Source organism: Erpetoichthys calabaricus, chromosome 2 (genome assembly GCF_900747795.2).
Source record: "Erpetoichthys calabaricus chromosome 2, fErpCal1.3, whole genome shotgun sequence".
Lineage (NCBI taxonomy): Eukaryota > Metazoa > Chordata > Cladistia > Polypteriformes > Polypteridae > Erpetoichthys > Erpetoichthys calabaricus.
The window spans coordinates 209195573-209211580 of NC_041395.2; the positions used below are offsets into that span (position 1 = coordinate 209195573).

The window sequence follows — 16008 nt, forward strand, 5'->3', positions numbered from 1 at the left end:
GAGGGGATTTTTTTATGTCATTGCAAATTGTCTACTTGTCCATTGCCTTTTTTTCCTTTTGATTCCTTCAGCCTCACACAAATTTAGTAATCACTTTTACTCTTTTCTTAGCTCGGATTCGCCGTTATTCAGAAAGCATGGCTCACCTCCCCTTGGACTCCTTCATTCAGCGGCAGCAGCTAGATGCTGCAATGGCAGACACATTCCTGGAGCACATGTCTCTGCTGGACATTGATCAGGAGCCAATTGTGGCCAGGAATACCAGCATCATCTGCACTATAGGTGAGCTACAAAGCAAATTTATAATGGTCAGCTGGAATAGAACGATGCTTACTACACACATTGTGGAGTAGAGTCTGCTAGTTTCTTTCTAATAGGAGAATGGAAGTGATAAAATAAGTTATGTACCACACAGTTCCTTTAAGGTTCAGTTGGACAGAAGCCCACTGGTGTGTGTTTTAATCACAGAATGAGAACTGTCTTTTCTTTAAGTACCCAGAATTGATACAGTACTCAAATTATCATTAATAGTATGAGGTAGACTTAGTCCAACACTCATAGGCTAACCCAATGATTTTTTTTTTTTAATCTAATGTCAGGTCCAGCTTCCCGCTCAGTGGAGAAGTTGCAAGAGATGATCAAGGCAGGAATGAATATTGCACGGCTCAACTTCTCTCATGGCTCTCATGAGGTATGATATACAACTTTTATGCTACTTAGTCTGAGTCCATCAAAGTTTTCTGGCCAGTAGTGCTTGTTCCTTTGTTGCAACTGGGTCCCATATTTGTTTGTAGTTGCATTTTCATTCATAGTTTTTGAAGCCTTACTCAAGTGGTTACATCAATTTACATCAATTGGGTCAATTCATTATTATGGACATAAGGACAAAATGTGAGGAAATGTCACAATTTTTATTCGAGGAAGCAATTCTTTTTTTAGCAACATTGGATGCAACATTGTAGGATTGAATCCTATTCCCAGTCATCGTCTGTGTGGATTCTGAATTGATCCTAATATGAGACAGTATAGTTGTGTACATTTTTCTCTGATGACCCGTGTGTGTGTATATGTTCATTGCATTCGTAGTCTGAGTCTCGACGACCTGAATTGTGTGGGTGGTTACGTACCAGCTAACGCTTGTGGTTGGTCTGCCATTTGGCAAACATCCGCCATGGTGCCCTCTTCAGTTGCGAGAAGCAGATCATGGAATGTTGCATAGTTTACTGTCAAATAATGCAAAGAGTACGCGACGCGTGTTTCGCCCTTATTTGGGCTCATCAGGCGTACACACTCTACTGCTTCCCTCTTGGGGATTGAACCTCGGACACTGCCCCTTTACGGTGCGCCACGGTGTGTGTTTTGTTTATTTGACAGCCTGTAGGTCCAACCACATGCGTTACCTGGTAGGTAACCACCCACACAATTCAGGTTGTCGAGACTCAGACTACGAATGCAATGAATGTAATTACTCCGGACCTATATAAATATATAGTGTATGTGTGATGCTGACATTCGAGATTCGATCCCCCCTGAGGAAACAGTGGAGTGTGTACATCTGATGAGCCCAAATAAGGGCGAAACACGTGTCGCGTACTCTTTGCATTATTTGACAGTAAACTATGTAACATTCTATGATCTGCTTCTCACAACTGAGAAGGGCGTGGCGAATGTTTGCCGACTTGCAGACCAACCACATGCGTTACCTGGTAGGTAACCACCCGTACAATCAGATTGTGTTTCAGACTACAAATGGCATGTATGTAATACTTACACCTTAAAACATCTTTCCATGCCTCTGCTAAGAAATTATCTTGTAAATCAGTTTACAGCTAATGTTCTTATTTCATCAAACTGTGTTTCTGCACAATAAACGTTGCTTGCAATTTTCTAGGAACATTTGTTACCAAAACAAATGAAAGCTTTTTCACTGATGTCATGTTCTCATCTGTGCCTTGCTCCTGCCTCCACTTTCTGCTTTTTCTCCATTTTTTTTTTTTTCTCCATTACTTGTTAGTTGTTTTCAATTCCCTGTGGAGCTGGAAGGGGTGGTTTTATTATATTGGATCACGTCCCTCAAGTGATTGTAGCTATTAGGATTGCAGTTACATGAGGGCTATAAAAGATACCCGTTTACCACATCTCTTTGCTGTGGTATTCATTTGTGCTGCTTGCTGTTTTTGTTCTCGTATTGCCTTAGGTAGTTTTTGCATTGGAAGCGATGATTTATTAGTTTAGTTTTTGCTTGGTTTATGATTTTGTATTTTCTTTAATTTAAATTTGTTCATTAAAACATGAAGTTTGGAAATTAGGAGTTCAAGTTTTCTTTCTGACAGCTCATTTGTCTTCAGGGTCTTTTCTTTTTTTCTGGTACCTTCTTTTGATTTTGTAAAGTAACAGTCTTCTGAGTATTGTTCTTGTCTTTGTTGTAAGTTATTGCTTCCATTCTTTTGCTCTCTATTGTTTTCTTAGGGCTCGTTTATACTTATACTTGCATGCATCAAGGCTGCCACGTGTTCCCAGCGTTCATTTGACTCGTCCTCTGAGCACGTACTGAGAAATTAATGTGATGCGTGTGTGAGTTATAGTACCAGCAAAAAGTTGGGGGGCACAGTGTGATAAAAGTCGGAATGTGACATTAGTCTCGGATTACTATCTACATGTGACAGAAAGCCGCTTTGCGGATCCTCCGGGATCAATGTGCGTGCTTCGATGTTTGATGAATGGTTCGATGTGGTGAAGCAAAATGCTGACATACAAATGCATTTGTGGTGCTTTTTATATTCAAGAGTCTCATATTCCCCATCAGAATGTGTGGCCACATATTTGAACCACAGAGAAAAAAATTAAGAACATGGTGAAAAGGTGTATTTTGTGATTAAAGTAGATATTTCGGCTTTAATCTCAATGTCCACTTTAACCTCGTAGTTTACCTTACCTTTTAGACTGTCATAAGCATCATCTTAAACCGACCCAGCTGTTAATCGCATGCTTCTGGGGCTTCCTCCTGACCTGATAGCAGCAATAGCCACACAGAACACATTAAATTTATGATATTCCAGCTCTCTGCACATTTTGCAATCCTTAGTTGTACACTTTCACTTTCATGATGAAATGCATTAAAGTATATATGTTACATTTTACAGATAAGTTGTTAACTTCATTTAAATAATGAATACTGATAATAATTACACATGTTGTTGTGGCGGCACGGTCTGCCTTGCAGGGAGTCACGTTCCTGGTGTTCCCTGCCTGGAGTTTGCATGTTTTCCTGGTGGGTTTCCTTCCAAAGACATGAAGGTTTGGGGATTTAGTGACACTGAAGTGATGCTAGTGTATATTGTGTGCTTGTGTTCACCTTGCCATGAGCTGATGCCCCGTCCAGGGATTGTTTGTGTCTCATGCTCGATACTTGCAGTAATGGATGCATCCTTGGACTAATGTCTATTTAATGGTTAAATCCTTTTCAGAGAGAGTGCGGTAAGGTGTCCTCTGAATTTAATGAGTGTTTCAGGCAATTCACAACACAGCGAAGCCGAACCTGTTCTCACTGTGAGGATATCTCGCACTGCCACCTGGTGGACTCTTCCAGATTTACATAAAGTACACACGCAAGTATGAACAGTATAATGCTTGTGTAGCAGTAGTGTCTGCTGGAGCATGCGTCGTGTGAAGTATAAACCTGGCATTGGTGTGAGTTCCCGAGCTCTGCAAGCTGCTTTGTGGAACTTCTCATTTGTTTTAACAGATCTGATTCTGAGAAAAGTTTGCTGATATACCACTCTTAATTAGATAAATGCTCTCTGAAGTTTTAAATCCAAAACCGTGCTATTACCCATGTATTCTACACTAGAACAGAACAGGTCTCATATTTAATAAGATGAAAATTAGCAATGTTTGCCATGACTCAAACCCACAACAGTATCAACAATTTTGATGAGGAAGCACAGTGGAGCAGTCCAAGGTTCTGCATTCATATACTTTTTGTTGTCTGTTTTCAGTTTGCATGAGTTTTGCTCCTACACACTAAAGAAGTGTTGGCTGATTAATTGGAAATGCTATAGTGCATCAGTGAGAGCTCCCCTGGTGCCCGGGCCAAGTTTTGTTTGTCTGTGCTGCCAGGACAGATACCAGTGCCGGTATTTATCAAGCTTTTCGGAGTGGGGAAATAGTACTAACTCATAGTGATGCAAATTTGATTCTGCTCTTGGGAGTAGGAATAATTTTAGCTATTTTATAATTTAGGAAGATACTACTAACTTTACCGGAATTTAGAAGAGCTCTTGAGCTGTTCTAACTTGCTTGGAGCTGGCAAAACATAGTGTTCATGTCACACAGGTGCGCCGAGCTCTGCATTCCATAAATCCCAGGAACATTTGGGATAGGATAAATTCTTATCCTGATATGACTTTTAATTCAATTCCTAAGAGTGATTCTCAGATGTTTGATAAATACAGGCACAGATCCTCTGTTCACTTAACTCTGTAAATGGAAGATGGATGAAGTGTGGCATGATGGAATATGATTAAGTCCATGCACCCAATTTTTATTACCTTTTTTAAGTAGGTAAAGTATATCCAAGGAGAAATGGTGTCTGGAGACCCATCAGAATGCCAGTTCTTTACACATCATCCTCATTTTTACATCCATTCCTGCTAATAGTGTTTTAATAGCAGACTTAACTGGATGACTTTTGTCTTTAAGGGGAAACCCATGTAAGTAAGAGGAGAGCCTGCAAATTTCATGCAGAAGAGCCACCAGCCATTCAGTTTGGGGTGTTTTAATTTTTCTGGACCACCTTAGGGTCACACATGAGAGTTTCACTTGAATTAAACTTAGAATTTTCATTATGTAACCTAAAGGAATTTAACATGCATTCCTGTCACTGACTGCCATTAGAATGTTTCAGCACTTGCTGGAATTTATAGCTCTAGTTAAACAGAAATAGTCATAATACAGCAATACCCTGTTAACAAGAAAACACTATCTTCCCAAAGTTGTAATTATGAATAAACATGACAAGATGTGGCAATGGCCCTCATTTTTAACGAGTCTTAAATTTTGTATACGATATAAAATTACTGTTCTTTAGGAAAGGGTGCTAAAGTGAATCAAACATTTTTCAAAATGGTTTGTGCACTGTTACATTTCTTGTCAGTCAATATGTTTAAAGGGAAAAGGTTTGCTCATGAGCCAAATACACTAACACCAAAGCCAATTTTGAAAAAAATAAATTAGTACATTGTTCATTCATAACTCCCCATAGCCCTTAAGCAAGTCTTTTGCCATGCTTTTTAAAAACTGTTAGCATGGTTATATACATATATAAAATTAACATTTTTCACATAAAATGTAAAAAGTAAGAATGGCATCAATTAACCCAACAGGTATCTAATTCACATATTGCTTGACCAGCTTCTTTGCTACTGTAAACTGTGTTTGATTTGAATGATTGTTTCATGAAATTATCGCTGTGAAACATAGCTCTGGCATTTTCTTAATGGTTAGAGGAAGAGCCACACTTAGTTTATATTTAGAGTCTTTATTAGAGCCTGGTCAAATGTCCCAATGGTGATAAGGCTCCTGTCAGTTTTCATGACTGGGGTGCCTGCTGTATGGAATTCTACTATTTGTGTGTCAGTCTACTGGGGACCCTTGTCAGTTTTCTGAAAGTCGGAATTGCATAATAAAAATGTCTATTATGATAAGAACTCCCCAAGAGTGAAGATGTTTTAGTAGAGTATCTTCGAGAACAGGTGCTTGAGTTATAGTGAGAGAAATTCGACATCTCCACTTCAGGAGCTTCTGGACTGAGATTGTATCAACTTGATTGTGTTAACTTATTTCTTGTTAATAAACTGAAGAGAGTCCTAAAGAGTAGCCAGTGACAGCCCTAAGAGTTGGGACACAAGAAAGCAAGATCAGTTGCCAACATGATGATCAAAAACAAACTTTCTTAGTGTTTTCACATGAAGCAAGTTTTCCTCAAGTCTTCCCCAAAATAATGGTTTGGACATTTTTTACAGTACAGCTATTTTTATAAGACTAGCGTGAAGACCTTGCATCATGCACATGTCAATCATATTCCCAACAGTGCAATGCATCCATACCTCTAAAACATGGTGCCCATACCAAAAACAGACAAAATAACATGGTGAAGGCACTGAAATAACGATAGTCTAAATCAGTGTAAGCAGCCCTAATTCATGGGGTTTTATTCATAACAAATGCAGTGATTTATTTCATACGATATACATAAATAATTATGTAAAATATTTGAAATATGAAAATGAGTGCTTCAATGTAAATGTTTAAAGTCTAAATATTCTCCATTGTAATAGAAATTAGTCGGTTTTTTTTTCCCCTCTGATAGAGGTCAATAGAGGACCAGATCCCTATTAAGAGATCAAAAATAACAGTTTAAAAGGATACCCCACGTGTTTCTGTTTGAAATTTGTCATTTTAACCTGCTGATAGTGGCTCTTATAGGACTGGGACCACAGGTAAAGAGTCTGATATCAAAATTAGTATAATTTGTGATCAGCAACCTCGAAAAAGTATAAAATGACGCTTCATGTTCCTATGTTTCTGATGTTTTGTGAAAAAGAGGGCCCCCTTGCGTGGTGAACCTCTGGAGTCCGTTAATGCGGCATGCATAACTTCAACTCCTTCTGATCATTTTTGCTTTAGACACCTATTGCTTAAATCTTTATCGTAAGGGTGTAATTTCCTACACAAAATATATTGTAATAATCACCAAAAAAATAAGGACTTTTAGGGTCTAGTGGGCCAAAAATAGGGGGTAACCCCAAAAAGCTTTAAGTCTTGTATAACTAGACATCAAGACATGTTGAACCATATATCATATGTTGGGTTTTTTTCTTGCCTATGAGTCAGGAGGTACCAAACAAAAAAACTGAAGTGATTTCAAAGCATTCATAAGTGATTTTTATGTACACAATATGTAAACAATAAGGAATAAATATTAATAACTGACCAAGACCAAATTGCATCAAAAGTGTGTTCTGGAAAACAGGTTTCAGACAAATTTTCTTATTTTTTCCTCAGTGGTAGACTACCAGTGCTTTCGTGCTTCCCCCTAGTGCCAGAGGAAAATTAATGATGGCATCTTAACAGCCTGTAATTTCCTCTCTTGCTTATCTGCTCCTGTGATGGCCTCCACATCCACAGGGTCTTAAGCCCCCTGGTGGCTGTCCACCCACATTGGCTTGTAGAGGCACACCCCAGCTGACATTCTGAATTCTCCCTCTGCTGGGCCCTAACTTTAATATGTGCCATCATCATGTCATTCCTGCTTCTGATAATGCTGTGTTTTTAGCTTTTAGTTGTATATCATGCCACCTACTTTCTCATATTTTGTGTCCGCTGAATTATTTTTTGAGAGATGATTTTAAATACAGTGCATATACAGTAAGTACTTTTATAGAGATCCGTATTGGCTCTGTAGAGCAAGGGAAAAAGTTAAGGTTAAAAATACATAAATCATTTGGATCTACATTTACTTATTTGGTGGACACCTTTACCCCAGGCGACTTACAAGATAAGAGATACAATTCGTTAAATTTTTTTATTTTTCCAGTTGAAGGACAGATAGGTGAAGTGACTTGCTCATGGTCACACTGTGTCAGTAGCAGAATTTGAACCCAAAACCTCAGGGTTTGAAGTTCAGAATCTTAACCAATATGCCACACTGCCTGTATCTATTGTTTTGTTTCTCGTTTTCAGTGACCGCATGGATACAGTTTTAGAGCAGGCCGCAATAATGACTTGTTCAGTTGCACACTGAGTCAGAGGTATGAATCGAACAAGAAAACATAAATTGGAATACTGATAATACTGTTTTTTTATGTCATACATACAGTACATGATTTTCATCATACATACTGTACATACAGTATATCCATCCATTTATCCACCCATCTATTTATTTTCAAACCCAATTCAGGACCATGAGGTGCCATTGCCTATCCTAGCAGTACTGAGCACAAGACAGCCCTGGTCAAGGCACCAGTTATTCACAGGACACACACCCACACTCCCTCATACTGTTCAAATTAGGAGCACAAGTTTAAACTGCTGATATGGGTTTTGTGAAATAGTGGAAATTACCTTCTTGCAGTTGACTGTGAAGAATGAATGGTAGTGGCACTCATCTGCTTTTAAAACCTAATGGGGTATGTTTCAAATGCTTTTAATTTCCAGAAATGAGATTCTGCATTAAAACATTCTGTTACTTTACATATCTTTGCATTGCATATTTCATGGCAAACATGTAACAAGCCACTCCAAACAACCCCATATGGTGCATAATGCTTATTAATGCACATGCCATTTATGTTTGTGTGAGCGTGACCTCAGTCTGTCACATTCCCTATTGATTCATATACAAAGTGCTGGAGAAAGGGCACAATGCAAATGTGTGGGTGGAGTGTGGTGTCTTGTCCAGCTCCACAATGGTGTGTGGGATGGGGGGATTCTGGGGGGGGTGTTATTTCATAAAAATTCTGAAATAAAATTAGCACTATGAAAGACTTAATAGAAATAATACTAATTAATAAAAATTAATTATACATTATTTTGATTATACAGTACCATCCATGCTTAAAGTGCTTCAAAAATATTCAAGGACACAATAGGAACAGAAGCAAAGAATCGGATTATTAAAGATACTAGACAGAAAATGTATCAAAGCATTAAACACCAAATAATTAACATGAATCACAAGGCTCTGCATCAGAACAAACAATAAACAGGAATAATATATATGAAGTGTTGTAAGGCAATAAATTAAATTTGTGATTCCATATACCATCATATGCACTTGGACAGGGCAGAAATGTCAATACAACTTAAATGCATTCCTGAATGGATGTTTTACATTTTTCATTTAAATGAATGAATTGAGCTAGCAGATTTAATTACTTCAGGGAGACCATTCTAAAGTCAGGGCACAGCACTGGTGTAGGCTCTGTCACCCAAGGAGCACAGCTTGGTATGGGGCATGACAAGATTGTCATAGTCGGTGGACCAGAATGGGCAAACAAACACTACAGTGTTGCAGGATGTTATTGATGTAGTCTGAAGTGAGGCCATTTGAAGCTTTATAGGTGATGAGTTCTGAAGCAGTATGGAGAAGTTAACAGAGTTGTTGTATGGATGAAGATATGGCTATATTTGAGAACTTTGACTGGTTTGTGCTGTCTTGATATTGTAATAGATTGATTAAATGTTCACTTGTTTTAGAGAAATATAGTATACAGTACTGTTTTCAGACTTTGCCATTTTTGTATATTGCACATATAATTAAAATATGTAGTTTGGCCTAATGGGTAGAAGACTGGACTTTAACCTACAACTGCCTGTTTGTTCCTTAGGAACTCACTTTAATACTTTTTAAACCCAAGCAGATTAAAAACATTAAATTACTTGTATTGTGCTTTGGGCTTGGGGAAACTGTGTTTTACAAATTATAATTATTATTAATCAAAGTAATTTATAGGAGAGCCCCTTACCCACTAGGCCACACTTTCCTTAAATCTGCTGCTTATTTCTGATTTCAAAATGTGTTTTAAAATCTAATGTGCAATTTCTTTTATTGTTTCCCCCCAAAGTACCATGCTGGCTCAATCAAGAATATCCGACAAGCCAGAGAGAGCCTCACTTCAGACCCACTCTATTATAGGCCTGTGGCCATAGCACTGGACACCAAGGGGCCAGAGATCAGAACAGGACTGGTCAGAGGGGTGAGTATTTATGTTGGTCATGGTGGCCTCTCCCTGAAACATATAAATAGACCTCAGAGGAGCACTTGTGGGTGTTACTGTCGATTTTAGTAGGTCTTTCACATGCAAGGTAGAAAGAAGAAGAAGAAAAAAAATTAATTGGTCCTCTGTAGTGCTCCTTAAGTAGGAAGGTAAACTAAAAAAAAAAAAAAAAAGTGTGGATTTGCAAATGTAACTAAACAGATATTGGAGAATCAGGATTTATATAATTTTAATTGTTTTTTCCTAAATTTGTATATTGTGTGTGGTGTCATCTTCTTAGTTGATGACCTCCAAAACTGCTAGCTAAAAGAATACTGCAGTTTAGAAACGCACATTGACACCACTTATTTGTGCTGCCAAAATGCTAGGAATATACTAGCAACCTTTCACACAACCTGGCAAATGTGACTGTCTGAGCGAATGTTCTGTCAGAATGAACGTGACAGGCTTTGTTTGTAAGAAAGCGGCATCATTTCTGAGTGAAGCTTGTTACTATATCTTTTTTCTGTTTTCAGTAGACACTTTATCTGCAGGCAGATGATACAAAAATAGCATCAATTCATGTTATGGGGAAGATTGGTTTTTAACAATAAATGCAATACAGAAGTAAAGCACTGCAAATCTAAAATTTTAAAGCAACTGTCCGTTTTCATTGTCCTGTTTAAATTAATATCATTGTGTAACAATTATTAGAAACAGAAAATAGTAAATACAAGTTTATTATGCTATATAAACACCAGAAAACCAATTAAAACTTGCATTTAATGAATATACCCTCAGGATACTGGGGGTCCACGGTCACTGTGTGTTGTCTGTATGATCTTCTTTTGCCTGTGTGGGTTTTACTCCAGTGTTCTTTTACATCCCAAAAGACCAATGTGTTAGGTTAATTGGAGACTATAGTGTAGCCCAGTGTGGCTGTGTACAGAAGTGTTTCCTGTGTTAAAGTGGTACTCCATTCAGAGTTTGTTCCAGCCTTGTGCCTGATGCTACCAGCACTGACTTCAGCTTCTCACAAATATTAAATATTTTTAGAAAAAAAGCTGGATGAATTAATTCTGTACCAAAATATCTGCAGAATATTTAGGTTTATTAATGTTTCAAATAGATGCATAATGATTAATGACAAATAAAGAACAAATTCAAACCAAGACATTTACTCTAGTTTTGCTCCAGACAGTTCAACTGACATGGCAGTTGCAGTAAATTAAAGGAGTAAGTGAAGGGCCAAGTCAATGTGCATCTGAAAATGACAAATGGGTAATGTTTTTATTTTCATGCTGAAAATACACACACATGTATATATGTATGTGTGTTTGTGTGTGTAAATAACCTAACCTGCTTAAGGAAGTCAGTAAGTACGTATACTGTATGAATTTTTGACACACATTTATTTGGAAACCCCGGTGCACTTGGGAAATTATTGGAAACAATTATTAAAGAAAAAAGTCAAACATGTCAGGAATAGGTATATTAGTGAACAGTTAGTGTGGTATCAAATGAGGGAGGTTGTGTTTTACTAACATGCTGGAGTTCAGTAAGAAAGAAACAAAAACATGTCGAAGAGGTATATGAGATAATATTTACCTTGATTTTTCAGAAGGCTTTAAGGGCCCCACATGAGAGATTAGTATTAAAACTAAAAGTGGGCATATGTAGGTGGGTACAAAATTGGCTTAAACACTGGGAACAAAGGTTTTTAGTGAGAGGAACCTTTTCAGAATGTCAAGTATACAGTCACTGAGCAAATTATTAGAAATACTATGCTAATACTTTGCTCTCAAAACGGCTTAAATTCTTCAAGCCATAGATTCCAGAAGATGTTGGAAACATTCATTTCAGATTCCAGTCCATGTTGATAATGACTGCCTCACACATTTCTGTACATTTTTCTGCTACACATTCATGCAGCAAATCTCCTGTTCTACCACATCCCAAAGGTGTTCTATTAGATTGAGATCCAGTGACTGGGAAAACCACTGAAGAACACTGAACTCATTGTCATGTTAATGAAACCAGTTTGAGATTACTTTTGCTTTATAACATGGTGTATTAACGGGCTGAAAGTAGCCATTAGTAGATGGGTAAATTGTGGTCATGAAAGGATGCACTTGGTCAGAAACAATACTCAAACAGGCCATGGCAATAAAGTGATGATTGATTGGTATTAATGGGCCCAACGTGTGCCAAGAAAACATTCCCACTCAATTACATCACAATCGCCAGCACGGACTGTTAACACAAGGCAGGTTAGGCTCATGAATTCATTCTGTTGGTTGGTGATGAATTTGCCTCCATCTGTGTGATTCAGCAGAAATTGAGATTCATCAGACCAGGCCACATTTTTTCCAATCTTCAGCTGTCCAGTTTTGTTGAACCTGTGCCCACTGCAGCCTCAGCTTTTTGCTCCTGGCTGAAAGGAGTGGAACTCGAAGTGATGTTCTGCTGCTGTAGCCCATCTGCCTCGAGGTTTGACGTGTTGTGCATCTTGAGATGCTTTTCTTCAGACCAAAATTGTACAGAGTGCTTATCTGAGTTAACCTAGAATTTCTGTCTGCTTTAACCAGTCTGGCTATTCTCTTCTGACCTCTCTCATCAACAAAGCATTCCCGCCTACAGAACTGCACTACATCTTTCTATGCAAATTCTAGAATCTGTCCTGTGCGAAAATCCATGGAGATCAGCAGTTACAGAAATACTCAAACCAGCCCATCTGACATCCGTAATAATGCTACGGTCCAAATCACTAAGATCACATTTTTCACCATTATGGTGTTTACATAAAACATTAACTGAAGGTTCTGACCTGTATCTGCATGATTTTATGCATTGTGCTGCTGCCACATGATGGGCTGCTGATTATCCAATTGTATGGATAAGCAGGTGTACATGTGTTCATAATAAGGAATCCTAATCTGCTGAGCCCCAGAGCCATGGCCTTAACCTGAAAATTGCTCCACTGGTGCTGAGCAATGGATAACCATGTGCTCTGACCTCCGTCATCAAGACAATTTCTCCTCTGAGATATCTGATCAAAAAAACTACACTGATTATGGGACTAAGAGCTATGAGGAAGCATTGACGAAGTTGAACCTTTTCACTTTAAGAAAGCGGAGATTAGGATGTGACATGACTGCACTAGTTAAAATCATGAAGTGAATTAGTACAGTGCATGGCAGCTGTCACTTTAAAAATATCTTAAACTTGCAGCTGTATCCCTGTGTTCTTGATTTAAGAGCAATTTTTTTAACAAATGTTAAGTTTCTTCACACCAAGACTCAGACACATGGAACAGATCACTAAAAAACATGATTGAGAATAGGACTTCAGTGTTATTTTGGAGATTCTAGGATCTTGGTAATAGGATCGTTAGATCTACGAGAGTTGACTGAATGTTCTAATGTTCTGAACATTTTGTCTCTAGCCCTCTCACCTTTGCATTGCTTTCAGCACTGAAATAATTTCTGTTTTTTCCATCTTGCTAAATTAGAGTCACAGTTAATCTGCCTTCTCCTAAAATGGTATTGTCTTGTTTCTATTACAGTATGTTAGAAGCCCTGCCCCCGATTTTCTACCTTTTTTAACTTGCATTGTTGAAGAAAGTGGTTACCAAAATTTCAAAATGATTTACTGCTTTATATATGGAATAATTGTTGCATAAAGTTATTTTTTACACAATGGGTAAAAGACCTTTGACACAAGTACTCCTTATTCTGGCAGAATTGACAAAAAAGTGCTTTGGAGAGTCGGCTAGTAGGCAGTAAGCAAGTTGGCCATCGACCTTCCTTCGGCTTTTTTTGTGTAGAAAGTTGACCATTTTCCCTGCAAATAAAAGTTAAGTGACTGGTATAAAATGAGGATATGCAATGAATAACTGAACATTTTAAATATGAATCTTCCGTTGCAAAAATCACACTTCAAGATCTGCTAGAATGATTGCTGCTCTTTAATATGCAACACTTTTCAGCTATTACAAGATAATTGGCAACCTTCAAGTTATGCTATCAGATTAAAGAAAGTCTGTTAGCAAAAATAACTAATGTTGCAAGTAAGTTAAGTACAAATATTTTATGATAAATGGCTTCTATCTGAACTGTAGTGGCAATGTGGATAAACATACGTATGATTTAATTTGGTTCCTGTTGTTTCTGAAAAAAACCTCTAAGTTGTTATTTCAGGCCAGTCATTTACATTTATCCAATCAACTTTGAAGATAACCTCTGACATCATAAAGCAGGGACTGCATAAAAAGGCACATAAAATCCTGCCTTGGAATAGAAAAGGCAACCTTTTGCCATTCACAAAACATGTTCAAAATCTTCTTTGCTTGGAGGAAAAATAGTTATTATAGAACACCATTTAAATATCTAAGATAAGCAGATTTTTTGGTATATCATTATGTTTGTTAGTCATTAAAAATTCTAAATATTTTGTCATTGCGACAGTGATTTTGACTTGTTGCCTTTGCAGGCACCACTGCATTAATTTAGCATGATGGATAACACATACTCTTTTTGTCATGGGATCAGTCTTCATTCTGTCATCTTTCTGTGTTACCTTATTTATTTGATTGGAAATCACATTTTTTTCAAAAACTGTTTTGCTTAAGGAATCAGGTCAAGGATATTAGGGCAGCATAGTGGTGCAGTGGTTACATTACTACCTTGCAAAAAAGAGAGCTGGGTTCACATCCTTAGTGCTCCTTGCATGGAGTTTGTATATTCTCTCTGTGTCTGCAGGGGTGTACTTTGGGTGCTCCAGCTTCCTCCCACAGTCCAAGAAACGGGGTCGGGTGGATTGGCATTACTAAATTAGCACTAGTTTGTGTGAGGGTCTTTACCATGTGATGGGGATTTTTCCTGCCTTGTGTCCAGTTCTTGTAGATTAAAGATGGGAAATTATATTAGACAAGGAATTTTAGTATTTTTTGGTCAAAGATTTTTGAGTTTCATTTTTGGCAACTAGTTTTTACTTTCTTTGGTTTTCAGTCCCTGTTTGTTTTTTTTTTTTAATTGACTTTTCTTTGTATTTTTTGTCCATTTCCGGGTCATTCTTTCACTGTTTGCAGTTTCTCTGTCACAAATCATGACATAAATTTGAAATGGTGCAAATAGAGTCATAGAGTTTTAACTTTACACTTTTAAAGCAGAGTTCCTTCTGTAAGTTTTAAAGCCGATTTGATTAAACTAAAAATGGGTGCCTAGGAATAACAACTTTGACGTAGTTCTAGAAACATGAAAAACCTGATGAAATCAGATCAGCCAGATGACAATATTTCTACCCCAAGTATCTCTTTGCCACACAAGATGAGAAGGTTAAGCCATGTCTAAAACCTATGCATAGCCTGTTTTCTTCTTTCACATTACACCATCTTACAGTGCTGGTTCCACTGCTGCTGTCAAGAAAAGCTCTGGCTTCCCCAATCCTAACCATGCAATACAGTGACTTCATTATATATATATATATATATATATATATATATATAATAATATAATCTCATTAGGTGTGTTCAGTGTGCAAAAATCCTTATAGCACTCACTGTGGTTCCTGTTAAAGTGACTCCCTCTGCCATTCTTATATTTGCTCATATTTGGACCTGCGTCCATATTGCATAAAATGTGCAGAAACCCTTACAGCACTCACGGTGTCCTGAGCAAAAGTTTTGTCACTGAATTGCTGAGGGTTTTGCTAAAGTGACCCATCTGCCATTCCTTTTTTTTTTTTATTTGTTCATATCTTGCCCTGCTGTAGGGCAAGTGTGCATTGAATACCCAACAGGCTCCCACTCAAAAGTCTTATTTATAGGTACTTTGAATTTTTTCCAAACGTTTTACCAACATGTGTCTTTTTTTTTTTTTTTTAAAAGTGTTCAGAAAACAACACTGCTCAGTTTTTTCAGAACAGACACCACAAACTAATGATGGTGCAGCGTCAACTCCTGAGGTGGCAATTTCACACAAAGACATTGCAGAGGCTGGTCCATCAGGGGAAATCTCTTCAGCACACACTCTGCCAATTGATAAATCTAAGTACCGCTTATCTGGCATAAACAAACAATGGTTTAAAGATTTTGATTGGCTAATGGTCAAAGGAAATGGTATGTGGTGCTCATTGTGCATGAAATATTCAAACAAACACCCTCCAAGGAGGGAGTTACCTTGGGTAAATGTGCCATGCACAAGAATTCGAGAAGAAAGCTTGCTGGACCATAAAAAAAGTAAAAAAC

At 37.7% G+C, this 16008-nt stretch overlaps 1 protein-coding gene across 3 annotated transcripts in view; it reads left to right on the forward strand.

Annotated features, from left to right (window-relative positions):
- The window catches only part of LOC114646758 (pyruvate kinase PKM-like), a 79210-nt gene that overhangs the window by 33705 nt on the left and 29497 nt on the right, over positions 1-16008 (forward strand). For all 3 annotated transcript variants that reach the window (XM_028795090.2, XM_051923077.1, XM_028795089.2), the window contains exons 2-4: positions 112-282; positions 600-691; positions 9630-9761. In XM_028795090.2, the coding sequence (XP_028650923.1) occupies positions 138-282; positions 600-691; positions 9630-9761 (369 nt within the window). In that variant the 5' untranslated portion in view covers positions 112-137. The remainder of the gene's footprint in view (positions 1-111; positions 283-599; positions 692-9629; positions 9762-16008) is intronic.